Genomic DNA, 19,976 nt, shown 5'->3' on the forward strand with positions numbered 1-19,976 from the left:
GTAAGCATTCTTGGCGAGTACCCCAGCAAAATATATCGGTCCCTTGACGCCTTATATCTGCAAAGTAAATTTATAATTGGTCAAATTAACACATCTAATCGTTATAATAGTATAATAGTACATGATTGGTAGCGTTAGAAAAACAAAACAAAAGAAATGAATAAAAATGCTGATTACGTCGCCGTCGCCCCGCCATGTCGCTAAAGAAGGAAATATGGAAGTTAACATATAATCGTTCTAATTCTGTAATAGTATATGACTGGTAGCGGTAGAAAAAGAAAGCTGGTGACGTCGCACCACCACGTCATGGTCGTAACAAAAAAGGAAAATAACAAATCCGAGGACACCTAGGCACTTCCTGAGAGTCGTGAATGCGAAAGCATTAATGTCCAATTGAACGCCACTGAGCGGCACTTCGATTTATGAACTCCTCGCGGACAAGCGAGCGCGTTGAGACGCTCGGCCAGCGCCTCCTAGATAGCACAAGGCTGGTGCAGTTCGATTCGTGACGTCAAGCTACCTTGCCCGACTGCCATAGAATCTAACGGGGACGCTCCCGAGTAAGCCGCGGTGATCTTAACGACGCAGCTTTCGTCGCACCGGGCTTGGCAATGGAAATTTCGGTCCGAGTAGCATGATGTCATAAAGCAGAGTGCACAGGCCCGCTATCCAGAAGGCTATGTTTTAGAACGAGTTGCGCCTCACAAAGAACGAACACAGGAAAAAACCAGGTGGACGAAGGTCGCCTACCTGGTTTTTGCCTGCGTTCGTTCTTTCTGAGGCGCAACTCATCCTGAAACATAGTCATGCAGAACTCGCCCAGCAAGAAGTTCTTCTAAACTATCTGGGAGACGCTGACCTGGCGCGGCAGCAGGTGCACGCCTCTTCTCCGACGAGGCGTGCACGTGACGAAGCATCGCAGCCAATTGCAATTTAGGGGCCATTTGTGTCGTACAGATGCCGGCCTTTTTACTGTGATGTTCCAGCACAAAAATCGGCAATTTGATGCTTTCGTGTCAAAAACTAAAATAAAAGGAAATTGCGGTGAGGAAAGAAAAAAAAACATTCGCGACGGCGTTTCGGCTTTGTTGATACGATATATCTGCAAAAGAAATCCATAATTGGTCAAGTTAACACATGTAATCGTTATAACAGTGTAATAGTAGATGATTGGTAGTGATGTGTAGACATCCACAAGCTAGGTAAATAAGTAATCAAAAGCGATGTAGCAGCCGCGCCAAAGAATGCTGACGCATTAGTATACAATTCTCAGAATTTCTGTAGCAATGTTTTTTTGCTCGCCTGCACGCGTTTCGTCGACGTTCATTCGAACACCCCACGTGTTGCAACAACTCCGACGTTACAGAGCTATACTGCAACCGTTGAATATCATGCCCTATTCTATCAGCAGATATATATGTTTATATATATATATATATATATATATATATATATATATATATATATATATATATATATATATATATATATATATATATATATATATATATATATATATATATATATATATATATATTTATATACGTGCGTGCGTGTGTGTGTGTGCGTGTGTGTGTGTGTGTGTGTGTGTGTGTGTGTGTGTGTGTGTGTGTGCGTGCGTGCGTGTGCGTGTGCGTGTGTGTGTGTGTGTATGTGTGTGAATACGAAGCATAGAGATGCGTTCGCTGGCAATGCGTTGTCGGTCGAGATTCCACGCTATAATAAGGCCGTTGGCTGGGGCTTCGTAAATCTGTAGCGTGAGCAACGGCGTGGCGGTGGCGGGCGGAGTTTTCATTTTCTTTGCCTTACGGCAAGGGCGAAGCTGGTGATGACAACGACGCGATAAACGACGAACACTCAATCATGACAAGACCGTCGCCATCCTTGCCACCGTGACGGAAAGGACGGACGGATGGAACTTACAAACCAAACACAATTTCGAGCTCTTAACCGCTGTCGCAGTAAAAATATGAGAATGGCCTGCAAACGGCAGCTGCAACGAAAGTGTAGAGCAACCCCATTCGTACGAACATGTTCACACAGAGCGCAGCTAACTACACGCGTACTCGCAGCCCGTACCGTGGCAAGATGCTTAGCAAGCAGAGAACCCAAGGAGTCCTTTTCGGTCAAGATTAACATCCGGCGGAGGACTCTTATCATAGCGTCTCGGGTAAGAGCATCGGCTTAACTAAAGGTCAAAAACCGCCTCTCTCCCGCAGCGGACACACGGCGTGCACAAGGCTAGAAAAGGGGAAAGGAGCCCCCTACGCCCATATATGCTGCGCACCATCTCATCTCCACGCTGAGGTCGACTTAAACGTGTACTTCCGTGCAGCGCTGACAAAGCTTTGTGCAGGAGTGGCCACGATAAGTTTTGGGTGACGCAGGGCGGTTGCCAGCTTCGGCATTCTTTCAACAGCCAAGCAGAGCCGAGGGCAGCTCTCGCCATGCCCGTTAATCTGTCAGAGCTGGTGCAATTTCTCATAACTTTTCAGACCATCCGTCATATCTTCGGCACAAGCCAAGTGCGACATATTTTGCTCAGACAAAAAGCATTATGCCTAGCGCAAGTAAAGCGCAACAAGGCGGAAAAAGAAAACACGGATAAAGAGAGAACACGACACACGTGTGTGTGTGTGTGTGTGTGTGTGTGTGCGTGTGTGTGTGTGTGTGTGAGTGTGAGTGTGTGTGTGTGTGTGTGCGTGTGCGTGCGTGCGTGTGTGTGTGTGTGTGTGTGTGTGTGTGTGTGTGTGTGTGTGTGTGTGTGTGTGTGTGTGTGTGTGTGTGTGTGTGTGTGTGTGTGTGTGTGTGTGTGTGTGTGTGTGTGTGTGTGTGTGTGTGTGTGTGTGTGTGTGTGATGTCAGAAAACGAAAGCGGCTAACATGCCTCTCCTCACAGTATACTCACCATAACCGCACTCAACAAGATAAGTAGTATTGAGGCGTGCAGAAAACGAAGACGCTACGCTTGTGGCAAGCTAAGGTGGAAGAAGACCGTTCTTTGTAGTGGCGCTGCGTGCACCTTTGCAAAGTATCCCACCGACTTCCGGCTTGCTTCAACGTTCCAGAACCACTCAGCGACCAGCAACAATAATTAAAAGCTGGATTTCGTACTGTTAAATTACGCCAAATTTACGACCTCAAGCTATGCATTGCATGCTAAACTATACGCATCCTCCAGAAAACTGGCGAAATGTGGGTGCATTCTGTAGCAAAAAATTTGCATTGGAATTTTTTCATGTCGTAGCTGAACCGTAAAGGAGCCTGGCGACACTGAGTGGTGACAATATGAATGGGCACCCCCGAAAACGGGTCTTTCGGGTAACAGAAGCCGGTCCCGAAGGCCACGCTTTTGTATACTGCAAACACCGGGAGCGATTGCAAGAGCTGGAAATACTTCAAGGTCGTCATGCGTCGTTCTGTTTTTGCATGCACGGCTCGACGCATCTCGGTGGTTTGCTACTGCTATTTATCGCTCAAGTGAAGGTTGCGGACACAATTCAGAGGCGACGCCTTTGGTACGCCATTGGGTTCTAGAGCGTGGGGAGAAAGACGGCCGACGTGGTACTGAACTGGCTAAAAGCAGACGACACCAAGGTGGCCTTTTAGTTCGTGACGTCACACAGCCTTGCCAAAATGGCGCTTGCTGTCGGTGACAGAATTAAGAGGCAGCGATTTCAAATTGAAATTCCGGATTAAAATGTGCGCTGACGGCCCAGCTCCGTTATTTTTTTTTTGTGCGTAACAATATTGGGCCCTTTAATCTCAGCTACAAAGGTAAACCGAGAGCAGCTGCACAATTGTGTTATGGCCCCTTTAACAAGAGGTCAGTCCCGTGAAGATGCATATGTCCCACTTCATTTGCCTTCATCGCTGGATCTACTCTGTATGCCGTCAGCGATTTTCACATGTAAACTCACGTAGCAGCACAATATAAGAATCCGTGTTTAAGGATTTGATGATTATCCATCAATTTTTTTTAGAGATCTTGCCCACCCATAAAGCTTCGCCTCGATTTGAAATCAAACCTCCAATAAGCAAACAGCCATCACTCCCCCCTCCTTACTAACAGCTTACCTTCCTGGTAGCCTAACGTCTTTGGGACGTGGAACTTTATCAAAACAAATGTTTTCAAGGTTCCTCATTGTGTCTTTTCTTCTTCTTTTTTTTTCTTTCTGGACACGTACGGTGAAGATTACACAGCAGCGCCAGCCACGGAGAGTAATGCGATGCTCAAATGTTTGTGTGCACCAACCCGTTCGCAGCGCGCAGTGTGACGGCTCCTCACAGAGCACTGCACGGCACTTCCTTGTCCCAGCCGTGCGTATCTCCAGCGGCACTAAGCTGCAGCAGCCTGAGTACCTTATTTGCTCAGAACGAGACGAAGAAGTGGCGCGACGTCCGCAAGCGCCCAAACGGCAAGGCTGGTATTGCATAGACCCATGCTAAGCCGAGCTTGTTTCCAGCGAGCCAATATAATACCGGTGCAGCGAAGACATGAATAAAAAGAATAGCAAAGATGCCTTCCAACATGCTGTTGATTTTCATTAGTCGACTCACCGTGCTTGTTTCTGAGCCTCTACGCAACGTAAGCAGATCCTCTGGATCTCTCAACGCTCGCAACTCGGGAGCCGCGTGTAATGAGGCGTCCACCACGTCTCTGTATCTCCATTTCTTTCTTGATTTCATTCTCTTTTTTTATCTTATTAATCACCGGTGATTTAGGAAAGCATGTTGCACAGCATGTTTGCTTAAAAGTTAAACTGACGCATCGCGGCGCGCGTGGTGGCCGTCAAATGCGAGCATCTTGCTTCCTAATCCGAGAACATCGACACCTCTGCATTGCCCCCGTTTTCACTACCACCCAAGTTCAACCCCTGTCTTTGGGAAAGAGCCTATGGATTGCAGTTTCCAGCGAAAGCAGAAACATTAAGCTTGGACAGAGAGATCGGCTACGCTTCTGTGACCATGAGAACGATTCCGCGGCAAGCAAAATGTTTAATTAACTGTGGTCGTATAAGTGGAAGCAGCGCAGCTATTTCTGACTGCGATGCACTATCGTCTTGCAGAGTTCGTGTAGCACAGACTTCTTACAGACGTGTGAGCCAGGCGGCTTACGCACAGAGCCCGGCATCGGGAGAGAGATGCTGACGTTACAGATAACTGGCGGTGTTATCCTGACCGCCGTCTTAGTTTGCTACTGCTAATGCGGGATAAACGTGGAGGCGACAGGAACGCCATGAATAAACACACGTGCATTAGGAGAACACGCCCGTTCTTAAGATTATTCAAAGTCTCCTACACTCGTTTTGAGCCAAGCAGGGTCTCAAGCGCGTTTCTGTTATACGCGTATGCTCACATATGCCGACTCGCTCTTAATAGTACTAAATGCTGCGATTTCTTTCAAAGGACTAGACATTCATGGGGAAATTTTGTTGTACAACTTTTGAAAAATTCTATAAGGATTTCATAGTGTGCCTTGAGTAACGTGGAACCTCATTCCAGTCTATGAAATAAAACTGAAGGTATTGAAGTTGTAGTGAACTGTCGAGAGCTATACTAGCCAGAAGCAGAGCCCAGGTGATCTAATTTTAGTGCACAGAGTGATCGTATTAACTTCTGCATGGCTTCTAAGGCCGTGGTTGTCTTTGGACTTTCCTTCTACTGAGCGAAGACTACTTTCTCATTAATCAGTCAATTAAATGGCAACGTTACGTGTACTTTTGGATCGAATTCACAACCGTCGTCGGGCGACACGCGCCCCTCGCTTCAGTATTTCGGGATGCGAAGAAAATGTGCTAGAGGCAAAAAGAAAAAAACAAAGAAAACATTCACATTAGTTTCATTTTGAAGGTGGCTGTGCTAAGAAGTCAGCTTATGTTCTAAGCAGTCTCCGAAAACGTAGAGCTAGAGAAATTAAATTCGTGTAGCGTGAAGAGTGAGTTGAAATATAGTCAAGAGCGACGTCCGCTAAGTGAAATGGAACCAAAATGCAAAGAAGCCCGTATTGTAACTGTTGTGCGTACATCCCCATACGAGTTTTAAGCAGCTGAACATCGCTCTTACTTCCCGGTTGGCAAAAAGCTTTTCAGAAATGAGGCAGTACTACAACTGCTTTACTAAGTTTGAAAAGGTGAGACTGCGCAGAATGCCTGGTCCTCATTTTCTATCCATCCCCGGGCAAGATTAAGGAAAGAATGACCCTCACAGGACTCCTTTGGCAGCAGGAAACTTCCACGTCGGTCGATCTTCGAGTCACAGGTTTCCAAAAGCATACATCCAGACAAGATGCGATGTACATCATACAAGAGATGTATAAATCACAGAGCGCCACCAACTTTGACCCATAGCGGGATTGGACATCAAAGGAGCATTTTATAACACCACCAATGAAGCGATACTGGAAGCATAATTAAACAAGAGAGTTAGGCTAGTTCGAACTGTTGCTTTAGCGACATAGCCTCTGGTTAAAAAAAAAGAAAGGTTAAAAGAAATAAGAGAGAAGGACAGGATAGAGCGCTGCCCTCTCTTTTTGCCGTTAATTCTATTTTTTCCTCTTTTCTTTTGTTAGAAAACATGTTGCAAAAGCAACATTACTAGTAAGCCTGCAAACCATACAACCAGGTCGAGAACTTCACAACTATGTAAAACGGTTTCTTACAAACTGCGCATTTACCGTGAGATTAAACGAAGAAAAGTGACAAAAATATGCCTAAACTAAGGTGAACCCCAAGGGTCGTTTCTCTCGCTTACACTGAAACAGCTGCCAACGATCTCGAGGTGTGTAGAAGATTCACAATATATGCGGATTACATCACGTTCCGGGCTAGCAGACGATCTCCAACCGAAATTCAAGGCACTCCACAAAATGGAGGCATAGCTCCGCATTGCGGAGCTATGCCTCCAATAATGATAGCTCGCCTTGTTCGGCGCCAAATGCGAGCACACAGTAGAGCATAACGAAATGGGACAGTAGGCAGAGGAGGAATGAGAACTCAACACTCCAAGTTAACCAAGATATTATCCCGAAAAAACACACATCAAGGCATACCTAGGTTCTTGGCTACAGGACAATGGTAAGCCGGACGCTTAGGTACGGCAAACATTTCAACGGCTACACCAAGTCAAGTGGCTACTTATTATAACAACACGGAGGGTGACAGGTATCAAACAGAACCAACTCAGAAGGCTCGCCATGGGCTGGCCATACCTAGGATCGTATAACAATGCAAGTCACCAAAACACAAAAGAAGAAACTTGAATGCATGCTTTGGCAAGTTATACAAGGTGCCCTTACATACTCTCGATCCAACCGAGTGGGTGACATGGCCATACTGCCTTAGCTGGATGAGCTGAAACAACTACAAGAGGCACAATGTAAACGCGTGAAAGTTCTACATAGGGCAAGGCAATATTGCTCGATCTAAGCTACGCTATCCCACAACATCCACACATAGGACAACAAAAGCCCCAGTGGGACACCGTTAGACCGAGTTAGCGTCGTCTTAATACCTAGAAAAAGGGGGGCAGACACAAAACCGGCAATACCGCAAAATAGAGCACAAAACTTCAGGGAGGACACCGAGTACTGAATCTTATGCATTAATCACGGCTTTCGCACAGGGATGACAACAGATTGTGCGCCGATAACATGGGACCTATACACTGCAAAATAGTGCCACAACATCAAGCGGAACTTACAGCGGTCGTGGAGGCCGACACCATGCCGAACCCACACCGATAAAATTAAGTATGGGGTTTTACGTGCCAAAACCACCACCTAATTATGAGGAACGCCGTACTTAAAGACTCCGGAATAATTTGGACCCCCTGAGGTTCTTTAATGAACACCTAAGTCTAAGTACACGGGTGTTTTCACGTTTCGCCCTTACCTGAATGCGGCCGCCGTGGCCGGGATTCGATGCCGCGACCTCGTGCTTAGCAGCCCAACAGCGTAGCCACTAAGCAACCACGGCGGGTTCAAACCTACACCAACCGAATATGCCCATTCGAACAGACAGCCAGACTGCATGCAGGACACTCGCAGCCGGACACATTCGCGCAGCCCTGCACTCAACATTAACAGCATACCTCAATGCATACTGTTGCGGCTCAGGGTGATGTTAGGGCAAGGAATCGACCAAGCCCATCGACGGCTACGTCGGGTTGTAGGAATGAAGCAAAAAGTGCTTATTGGCTTAGTTACATGGCTCCAGTTACGAAAGCCCACTCCATGCAGGAGCAAGTTAAACGTCCGAATTGACATCAGGACCCCTGTCCACTGCTCCGAAAAGTATCTGCTTTTAATACCGTCCTCTTCCCTAGGCGAGTCGACTAAGGAATCTGAAGACTGTCCAGCAGCAAATCACAATCGTCGCATCCGTTGCGACACCACGCCCATGCTCGCAACACTCCGCAGTATCTCCGCCTCCGAAGCCCGATGGTTTGGAATATGTGACAAGAAAGCAACCTGCTAATACAAGGTCATCGTCGTTGTTTGGTAGCCTTGGATGGGGCCCCCTTTTCATCCTTACTTCAGGCTGTCAGGCAATGGTGGGGTTGGTGGCCTTTTGTGGACCAGTCAAGAGTCGATGTCCACGCTGCGTTGACCTTCGGATAGGCGCATATAGATGGATGATGCCTTGCCTCGTGGAAAACCTCTAACTGCAACTCCCAGGTCGCCATCGTTGGGTAGCACTGGATGCCCCCCCCCACCCCCACCCCTTTCATCCTTAGTTCAGGCTGCCAGGTAATGGTGGGGTGGTGGCCTTTTGTGGTGTTGAGACATAGCAATACCCAAACATTAGAGTACGGATTAAGCAGATTACGAGTCACACGAGGACCAGAAAGAACGAAGTGGCACATGCCACATCCCGGGCTAATCTCCCGGGCTCTCACCTGTGGTAGTCCGGCCCACTGAACGTGAATGATCAAGGGACCCGTACGAGGCCCGAAACGTCAGTTCTTTATTTTTATTTTATTCTTGGCGAGTGCACGTTTTTTGGCACCATTATGTTTCCTCGCCAGACGAGGTTTCGTCGAACACTTGACTATGACTGAACAATACGCCCTCGTGCAGGTGGAAAGGCGAGAAAAACTCGACGAACTACGCACCAACTGCATGACGTATCCATAATCAGACAAACACGTGAAGAGAATAGAGGTGGTACTATAGAAGGGGCGAGCGGCGACGCACACCTTCCGTTTCCCGTACTTTATACACTGTGTACGTACAGGGTTCGCCTGGCAAACCTACTTGCATGGAAGTGACGGCTTCCCAGACAATGCTCACATTCTATGGGATTATCCGGCGAGCCGTTCAGCTATCCAGGCTAGCCTGGCCAAACTCGCACTCATATCTAGTCCTGCGACACCTGAGTACTGTGGGGAGTGGCAGGCGGACTCCTCCCCCGAATACGTACAGGCCCTGTAGGAACTGATCACACATCTAGGCTTGGCAGGCGACAACTAAGACAAAGCGGACGAGCACGGAGCCGGGTTTTAATGCTATCAGCCTTCTATGGGAACGTCATCATGTCTGCGGTACGTTTGTCTGTGCGTAACCTCTTTCCAGACAACTTTGGTGACTGGTTATGTGTCATTGGGTATGTGCTGCTCTTCAATGACACACACACACACACACACGCACACACACACACACACACACACACACACAAAGAAAAAGATTCTGTTTCTCCGGTGCTGGGCACAATTGGACGCACGTCATATATATTCAGACAATAATATGTGAATATACATTAAACTGGGAAGGCTTAGGAGTAGAATCAACGGCGAATATCTCAGCAACCTTAGGTTTGCAGATGACATTGTCCTGTTCAACAAGACTGGGGACGAGTTCCAACAAATGATTGAGGATCTTAAAAGAGAGAGTATAAGAATGGGCTTGAAGACTAATATGCGGAAGACAAAGATTATGATCAATAGCCGGGCAAGGGAGCAAGAATTCAGGATCGCCAGTCAGCCTCTAGAGTCTGTGAAGGAGTACGGTTACCTAGGTCAATTACTCACAGGGGACCCTGATCATGAGAAGGAAATTTACAGAAGAATAAAAATTGGTTGGAGCGCATACGGCAGTCATTGTCAGCTCCTGACTGGAAGCTTACCATTATCATTGAAAATGCAGGTGTACAATCAGTGCATCCTACCGGTGCTGATATATGGGGCAGAAACTTGGAGACTGACAAAGAAGCTTGAGAACAAGGTATTGACCGCGCAAAGAGCGATAGAACGAAGTATGCGAGGCATATTAAGAGACAAAAAGAGAGCGGTTTGGATCAGAGATCAAACGGGTATACCCGATATCGTAATTGACAGTTAGAGAAAAAATATGGAGCTAGGCAGGTCATGTAATGCGCAGGTTAGATAACCGGCGTACCATTAGGCTTACAGAATGGGTGCCAAGAGAAGCGAAGTGCAGTCGAGATCGGCAGAAGACTAGGTGGGGCGATGAAATTAGGAAATTCGCGAACGCTAGTTGGAATCGGCTGGAGGAGGACAGGGGTAATTGGAGATCGCAGGGAGAGGCCTACGTCCTTGCAGTGGACATAAAATAGGCTGATGACGATGATGATGATACATTCAGACACGCGCCACCAGTGAACTTCGCGGCGGTGCCACTAGGAGGCGCAGTGTGTGCACAGGGAAGCGAGAGAGAGGAGCCCGGGTGCAGTACACGTCTCATGACGCATTTCGGTGGTGGCAATAAGGCGTGGCGCGAGATTGCTTCAGTGCGAATTCTATTATTGCCGACAGTCATCCTGGGATGGCTTTTGAGGGAACTTTTTTCTAAAATATACTTTATTCTCTCTTTATCCTTTGCATGCTGGTCTCGGTTAGTTCACTTTTCTTGTAGTTACTAACCAGCTGGCCCAGGAAAAAAATGCTACTGCCGTCTCGATATCTCAGAGCGATAACACTCGTACAGAAAGCCATATAAGTTGTTAGCAGTGTTAAAATCAAGAGCAACAGGTAGAGACTGAACAGCGTTTGAAGATAAATGTACAATATCACAGGCGTTTTTTTCTCTAGAACTTGAAAAAATATCTGCCTAACTAGCATACGAAAATGAGCGTGAGCATGAAGTGATTCTTCATGCAAACGTTGCTGGCGCCTACCTGAGCGGACGAGAATCGTGAACGTGTAACGCCATAGGCATCGTCATTATGTCGTCATCGCCTTCATGTTATATGCCTAGCACAATGACTTTCTCCTACTCTGGCTATCATCGCCAGCGTCCTTCCGGCTACTGCAACCCCATACTTGGTCTTAGAGACCCAACTTCGCCCTCTGACTCGTACCGCAGTCCATCACGCAATTTCCACCCGCCGCGGTGGCTATGACGTTGCGCTGTTGAGCTCGAAGCTGTGCGTGGCATCCCGGCTGCGGCGCTCGCATTTACAATATGGGCGGAATGCAAAAACACTCGTATACCGTTCATTGGGTAAATGTTAAAGAGGCCCAGGTGGTCAAAATTAGTCCAGAGTCTTCCACTACGGCATGCCTCATATTCAGATCATGGTTCGGGCGCGTAATACTCCGCAATTTAACTTTAATACCGCACTTCCAGTAAGAGCAGCCGTAACTATTCCTAGCGTGAACTGAAGTAGATAAGCTAAAACTTCGAAGTACACGTTTATCTATAGGGACTATATCCCGGGCCACATTTTGAAGCAATTCTTTTTCTTCGATTTCTTTTTTCTCTTAAAATCCGTCGCGCCGAGCGGCCTATTCCAGCGATAACGCTGGCGCTGAGGGGCGCGCTCCTCTGCAAATGGCGATAAAAACGAAGAAGATAATTTGTCAAAAGGTCTCAACATTAAGACTCGACAAGTGGTGCACGAGGACCGCGATGCCTTGCGCCATTGGAGGCATATTGCGAGAACTGTGGGACTCCGCGAGAGCACAGCTGAAGCGCGGTTGACGTTACGATCCTTTCGTGCTTAGCGTGTCAATCAGGTTATCCGTGGTCTCTCCATTCGTGTGATCTGCTCTTGACTTTTTGAAATAGTCATTTCTCGCAAGTTTACCGAAAAACCAAAAAGAAAAATTGCCGACCACGGTAGTCAGCTAAGTTGCTAAGGCACCTTTCAGAACACCCGTCTTTCTCTAACACACATATTTTAGAAACATTAGAGTTTTCTACGGCCCTATAATAATGCAACCACCGTGCGCTGTCTGGCTTCCTTTCTCCAGCGTCGTGTGGCGCTGCCACCGAGTGCTGATCGTATAGAACAGATCACATGCTGTAAGTCGCCGCAGACTCGGTACTGCACAGCGCGAAACATCACCAGCGCGAAAAATAAGTTTATCTTGGCGACGGACATGTCGGTGGGTGCTGTGTTTTCGCTCTGAAAGATAAGTAACCCGAGCTACATGGCTTTAGCGTCGCTGGGAAACCAGCGCGTATGAGCCGCCATGCGCCCTAAGGCTTCTTCGCCATTTCGTTTATTTTTCACGCAAGTGTAAACTTGTGAATTGAAGTCTTGAGGTTTTACGTGGCAAAACCATGATTTGCTTATGAAGCACGCCATAGTAGGGTACTCCGGATTAATTTTGAACACCAGTGGATCTTTAACGTGCTCCCACTGCATGAGACACATGCGTTTTCGCATATAAACTTGCTTCTAGAATTTAAGGTAGTACGCACAATGACAGATAGCGCACCCCTTCCGGCCGTCTAGTTCGATGTCAGTGCATTGTCCGCCTTCAAAGCGCCGAAGGCCTGTATTTCGACGCATTAAAGGCAATGACGTACTCCAAGTCGTTAAACGTTGCGTATGAAATCAAAGAAAGAAAAAGCCCTCGCGCAATGCAGTTTGTTGCGTTCCTTATACGTCGTGGTGAGGTTCGTTATGAATACATAACAAACAACGTGTCACGTTGTATTTTTTAGTATAACGGCTCTGGTTCCCGCTTTCTACCATTGGCGAGCACTTAAGGCCTTGTAAATCTCAAAAATTACTTCGTTTTACTAAAAATTACTTCTAGTTGCGCAAGTGCTGACAGATGTTACACAGAGTCCGAAAGTCAGAGCTATAGATATATATAGGGGACCAAATTCACAGTGCTTTTCGCTCCTGAGAAGTTTCTGCGGTTCGCCGGCCAACTTCGTTGGCATAATCTCTGTCAAGATTCGCCGTCGCCTGCTCTTACGACAGTTGTAGCGTATGATGAGTGTTTTGAATATGGACCCAGGGCCCGTATTCACGACACTTCTGCGTAAGGACCGTCGGCACTTGCCTATAACCGCTGCCATCTTCTAGTTGTTAAGCTGATCTCTATCATGTTTGGCGGGAACCAGAACGCCAGCCAATCAGGAGGCGCCCTTACGTAAGAGAAGCTTTGTGAATATGTGTCCTAATTCACAAAACTTATTACATGAACGCCAGTGAAGTGATAACTAGGTGCATGATTGCCGACGCGGCGGTGCATCTAGAGCCGCGCTCACTAAGAGAACGTTCTAGAACACGGGAGCGGATTTATCTTGATTCTGTAGCATACAAGCGCGCTATCCGAGATCTCCGAAAAGCGGTTTCAACTTCAGATCTTATTTGCCTGAAATGCGACCAGTGTTTAGCTGTCAGCGGATAAGATCGCTTTCCACAGAACTTCAGCCGTAGAGGAACACTTGTTCGGCCAAACATTAAGGCCATCGCACGCCAGCAGATGTTCGTGGAGCACCCCTATGAGCTGCCGTGACACAAAATGCAAATATAGCGATGTAGACGACAATTCTCCACAAGGCGTCGTTAATTAAAATAAATCCCCGAAGGCTCACAGTGAGTGCGGTATGAAGCAAAGGTTTTGGGGCGGGATTAGTTCTTAGCAAAACATTGTTTCTTGGTACACGGCATCCGCGTGTGTATAGTACAAAAGGCACGCAGTGGACGCAGTGTAGGCACGGACATTGCCCGGGCGTGTGCTAAGTGACCATTGCGGACACGTAATGACGCGCACGCAAGCACGCCAGCATCCTCTACACCGTAAGAAAGAAATCACACACATAGTGACAGGAAACATTTGTTTGAGACAGTATGTACTAATCAGAGACACAGAGTAGGCACAAGCGCTGCACGGACCGTTTCTATCAGTTACGATGATATGTTAATCACACAACAGCAAATTATACGTATACAGACTAAACGACCGTGTAACGGTCGCCAACCGCTGTTCAGATAAGCAGCAGTGAAATGTCTCAGCCGCCGCTGACTTGAACTGCAGTTGACACATCGCGCGCTCCCTTAACATCGCGTGCGATAGAAATCAAAATCGCTATCCGCTTGCACACATAAAGAGAGCGAGAGAAAATGCATCAGTTAGCCACTTTTTTCCGCATATCAGAAAAAGAAAAGGAAGGGGAAGAAAAATTACGTGCACTACGCGGGTAAATATAATTAAAAGTGCGCTGATACAATAATTAGGCAGGGTTCCGTTTGAACAAAATTTACCTAATAACCTCCACATCTAAGATTAGCCAGATCAGGCCACGTCATACGTCATTTTGGACGACAGTGGGCGCGCAACATTTATACGTACAGTTAACGTTGGCTTTGCAGCACCACGATATTTAGCGCATTGACAATATAAGCACTGAGCTTTTCTTATCTATGCGGAGAGGAGGTACTTCAGGAAAGAATGAATGACGTTGACCAAGGTACTGTCTGTTGTCGTTATATCCGTTTTTATTTCTTCAGCGCTACTCAGTTTCCCAAAATGACTGACAACAAGCTGCACGGGGATTGTTACAGCTCACCTTATATCCGCGAATGAATTCAGATTTCGACAATTCACACTCACGCAGTGCCTGCGGCCCTCGACTTACGAGCTTCTCACTTACCCACTGCAGTCCACAGGACGAACAACAGAAGCAGGGCACGGTGCAATGACCGCCAGGGCGCCATGTGGTCGATCTCAGCTGCTTCCCCGACAGACACCGCCGACGCCGGGCGAAATTTCTCGGTCCAGTCTGCTCTGTGATTTCGGGCAGATCACCAGTCTCTTGTGGCGCGAAGGTCCCAGCCGGCTACGCTCACGATTTCCGCACGATGGAAAAGTTCTGATCGATACAGGCAATCACCGTCACTCTCCACCGCCGCAAAAAGCTTGGACACCTTTCGCTCTTCTAGCTTTTGGCACGCCGACGATTGCAATGCGCGAGATGTGGTGCGTCGGCGGCTCTAACGACGGCGCTTGTCAGTCGACGTCGGGGGTTTTCCTTGGACGCCGGAAAGCGTGGCGCCTTCGAAGGGCACGCCACTTAAGAAGCGCAGTGGCCTACCGAGTCCCGCTTCTGCCCTTCGATCAGACTTTAAAAGCTCTGTTTTTTTTTTCTTTCTTCCGTTGAAGGAAAACTGCAGTGAGAGAAATTGTTCGAGGATCCTTCCTCGCTAGCCGGAAGCGTTGTCACCCTTTCCCTGGCAAGAAGAAGACGAGTCGCCTCCAGGACAAGATAAGATAAAAAGAAAAAGCGGAAGAGATGTGCGTCTTGATCTCTCGGCGTCTTCAAGTGCAGCAGAAGCGCTTCTTCTCGTACGGTGGTTATATTTTTGTCTTGGCAGCCGCTGTCAGCGTCCTTTCGACCTCTCAGAGCTCTGACCTGGACCTTTGTTGTCACAGTCACTCGCAGGTCACTGTGCTCTGGTAGCGGGCAGAGGCGAAACAGCCTGTGGAGCGTGTCCGACAAAAGGCGGTATATCGCTGGACGACGCTCCGCGAGTTGTTGTCAGAAGCAGACGACGCGAAGAATAATACCCGCCGGAGGCTCCCCTCAACAAGTTGCGACCCCTTCGAGCGCAGTCGGTTTTGTGACGAATTCAGATGGAGAGCTGCCACGGGCGGCCGAAGCCGCGAGTCCGGCCGAAAGGGAGGGAACAGCGAAGAGGCGTGGGACGCGAGCCTCTTGCGCACGACGCCGTGGGATCCTGCAGCTCTCGGTCGGAACCCTGCGTCCCGTAGCGCACCCGCTTCGCTTTTGAGCGACGGCGCGGGCTCGAGCGCAAGGTATACAATCGACGAGGAGATTCCGCGACTGAAGCGCCGCCGTGTGTGGCGCCATCTCGCGGAGGGCCGAATAAGTGCTTCGGGAGAAGAGCCGGCGATGGGACAGAAACGCCAGGATGAAACAAACGCCAAAAGAATCATTTTAGAGAGCGCTGGAAGAACGGACCTAATGCTTGGCGCCCTACGAGATTGATGGAAGGGTTGACTCTACGCTGCAAACCGCTTGGGCTGGGAAGCCCGTCCTAATTTTTCAGCTGCTGACTGCACAAAAATGTCAATTTGTGCCTTACGCTCCCCTCGGGGTGAGAGTGAAGCGGTCAGGATAATCTAGATCGCGACCTCATGTTTAACCGTGGAACTGTAAAGCCGCTGAGCAACTACGGAGGATGCGGACAGCGCGATGTCATCATGAAGCGATGAGCTCTACAGTGCTGGAGAAAACGGGCAACTACCTATAGTGACTTCGTTCACCGAGCACCTCATGCATGTAATGCTGCTAAAAATTAACTATTTTCGGTGACTTGGCAATTGTAAGTAGCCATCTGTGAAAGCTTTTCCTTACATTGTATGGGTGGATATGCGATGTCCGTAGCGTAAACCTCAAGTCTAAGGTTACGTGCTATCACGTGCTAGCACATTACTTCGAGTGTTTATCGACTGACCGATTAACCTTCCAATTATCGACTGATGATTTATTCGCGATTATTCGGTGGACGTCACGTGAGAAAAAACAGACAAGCGTTGGCACCGACGACCCCGTTTCACTTGTTCAGAGAAAGAAAGGGCACCGCAGAACGACGTATAAGGTTACAACCTGATCGTCGCGTGCGTGCATGTATCTCAGGAGTCGGAACAAAAACCACCCATGCTGAACTTCATCCCGGCGGGACAAGTCACACTGTAGCTGGACTTACGAGTGCGTCATTGTACGCTTGATATACCGGGTGTCCCAGCTAACTTGAACCAAGGGTTTAAAAATGAAATATTGGAGTCAGGAGAGTGAAACTAACTGCATATTGGTGATAGGCATTTGGCGCACCACGGGAAATTTTTTGTATCGCAATTACTTAACTAGTAATTAAGATAATTTTTTTAAATTTTTTAATATTGACTTTAGACACTAAATGTGATTCGCAAAGTTGGAGAGCACTTTCAGAAACCCGCATTCCATTATTCGCCATAAAGAAAACCTTACGTGTACCTCTTTTTCCGAGCTCGAAAGAAAGCCCGCGAAATACAAAAAAAATCACGTGACGAGCACATTTGCGCGTCGCGATCGTGCTGCTCTCAACCGTGCTTTCAGTGAACGAAATCAGCTCCGGCCTTTATTCGACGGCCCCGTTGCAGCGGCAGGCCGATATCTTGGCGGGGGTTTTTCGTCCGCGTCAGCTAGTTGGCACCCGGCGACGACGACTTAGTCCCAATCTGATAAGATACTGAGATGGCGAGTCTGCTTTGTCACTCAGAAGCAAAAGAGAAATACAGGGAATAATGTTTCGCCGCGAGGTGTTGGCGGCTGTGTGTTGCAGTTTCCTAATGAGGATTTTGAAAGCTGGAAGCAGCGGTGAAGCACAGTTTGTCGTGTGCTCTTCTTATGCCACTCTCATGCGAGACTGAATCTTTGGTGTAGTGATTACTAGCACTGCAGACATGCCGTTTACAAATGAAGAGAAAGCAGACATGGTTCTGGCTCTAGGTGCATGTCATGGGAACAGAAGGCGCGCTGCAGACCTTATGCAACAATGGCACCCAGGCAGGCGGCCAAGTTCAGTAACGATCCTGCGTGCCTTCGAGACGCTGCGACGGATGGGCAGTTTTACGTCCACACGACACAGAGCACCTGTTTTTGACGAGGACTTCGAGACGCATATTTTATCGCTGTTCGCTCTGGAACCCCAAGCAAGCGTGCGCAGCGTGAGCGAGGATACCGGAGTCTCCAGGTCATCAGTTTGGCGAATACTGCGCAAACACCGCCTGCATCCGTACCACGTACAGCTTCATCAAAATCTGTTGCCACGGGACTTCCAAAACAGGACCGATTTTGCTAATTGGATTCTGATAAAGATGCAGGACGACCCGGATTTTTTGAACAAAGTGATATGGAGTGACGAAGCTAGTTTTTCGCGCAATTCACAGGTGAACCTGCACAATGCTCATTACTGGAGCGATTCAAATCCCTACTGGGTTTTACAGACGCAGCACCAGTACCAGTGGTCATTTAGTGTTTGGTGTGGACTTTTCGACGGTAGTTTGATCGGGCCTGTGTTTTTCGACCAGACGCTGACAGCAGATCGCTACACCAATGATATCCTCAGAGGACCCGTTGACGACTTCCTTTCGGATCTACCGCTCGCCAGGGCCACAAATGTGTGGTTTCAACACGATGGCGCCCCCGCGCACAGCAGCGCCAAGGCTCGGACCTGGCTCGACGCAGCGTTCCCGCAGAAATGGATAGGACGACTAGGTCCCGTGAACTGGCCAGCCAGGTCTCCTGATATGACACCTCTGGACTACTTTTTGTGGGGTCATATCAAGGACAAGGTGTACAGCACACCAACTTCCACACCGCAAGACCTTAAAGACAAAATAACGGAAGTCTGTTTAAACATGCCTGAGGCTGTCATACGAAATGCAACGGCTGATTTGGTTACAAGATGCCATAGCTGTATCGTCGCACAAGGTGACCTATTCGAGCACTTTTTATAATTGGTAAGAAACCGAAATGAAATGGAGTCAGGACAACCGCATGCCACGGCTGTCATCGCCGCACAGCCAAGCCATAAACCGCCACTTTTATTTTCTTTGCAACTGGCAAATAAAACTCCTCTCATTTGAAAACTTCGAGCTTGGCAGTCTTTATCGCGACTGCAAAGCGCAGCGCACTCGCTGCAATTTACACCGTCACGCGCGAACTGGCTGACACGGCCGAAGAAACCACCACCAAGATATCGGCCTGCCTCTGAAACGGGGCCGCCGAATGAATACCGGAGCTGATTTCGTTCACTGAAAGCACGGTTGAGAGCAGCACGATCGCGGCGCGCGAATGCGCTCGTCACGTGGTTTTTTTTGTATTTCGCGGGCTTTCTTTCGAGCTCGAAAAAAGAGGTACACGTAAGGTTTTCTTTATGGCGAATAATGGAATGGGGGTTTCTGAAAGTGCTCTCCAACTTTGCGAATCACACTTAGTGTCTAAAGTCAATATTAAAAATTTTAAAAAAATTATTTTAATTACTAGTTAAGTAATTGCAATACAAAAAATTTCCTGTGGTGCGCCAAATGCCTGTCACCAATATGCAGGTAGTTTCACTCTCCTGACCCCAATATTTCATTTTTAAACCCTTGGTTCAAGTTAGCTGGGACACCCGGTATGTCCACTTGAAGCAAGACGTCGCTGACGTGATATTAATGACAACATTCCCCTGAAAGAGCCCAGTTTGTTTCTTCTTCGATATTTATGGATCGGCACAAACACAATCAATTGTCATAGCGCTGTGTAGCCCCTGCCTCTTCACAACGCTTGTATCTCCAAATTTAATTTATTTTGCTTTAGTTGTCACATGGAATGTTCCACAACCGAGAAAAATTATAGCGGCGTCGAGTGGCATTTCCTTTTGCAGCATTTGGCTATCAGACCTACATAGCGGAAATCTAAATTTTTCTGAGGAGCGGTAGTTACGCCCGCTTTCTAGTCTATCAAAGACAAGAAGCAAAAGCTTTAGCTGGAAAAAAATAACAATATTGTAGAGTATATTTTCACACCCATTCGCTTTTGCGCCACTGTCAGTTTCACGCAGAAACTTTCACGAAGAAACTCCACTGGAGTTGTCTAGGTATGCGTAAGCATTGTGCCACTTGCTCATCTCCCGGCAGCCCTGTGTCATTATCAATCTTGTCAAACCTGATCTGACGAGTATGTGATCACTTATCAACCTTATCGGACTAGATCCGACCCTTATC

At 47.8% G+C, this 19,976-nt stretch overlaps 1 protein-coding gene across 2 annotated transcripts in view; it reads right to left on the reverse strand.

The window, feature by feature from the left end:
• The window catches only part of Hasp (Hig-anchoring scaffold protein), an 865,621-nt gene extending 849,643 nt beyond the window's left edge, over positions 1 to 15,978 (reverse strand). For both annotated transcript variants that reach the window (XM_050196742.2, XM_050196741.2), the window contains exon 1: positions 14,857 to 15,978. In XM_050196742.2, the coding sequence (XP_050052699.1) occupies positions 14,857 to 14,920 (64 nt within the window). In that variant the 5' untranslated portion in view covers positions 14,921 to 15,978. The remainder of the gene's footprint in view (positions 1 to 14,856) is intronic.
• Between the last annotated feature and the right edge of the window lie 3,998 nt (positions 15,979 to 19,976).

Source organism: Dermacentor andersoni, chromosome 1 (genome assembly GCF_023375885.2).
Source record: "Dermacentor andersoni chromosome 1, qqDerAnde1_hic_scaffold, whole genome shotgun sequence".
Lineage (NCBI taxonomy): Eukaryota > Metazoa > Arthropoda > Arachnida > Ixodida > Ixodidae > Dermacentor > Dermacentor andersoni.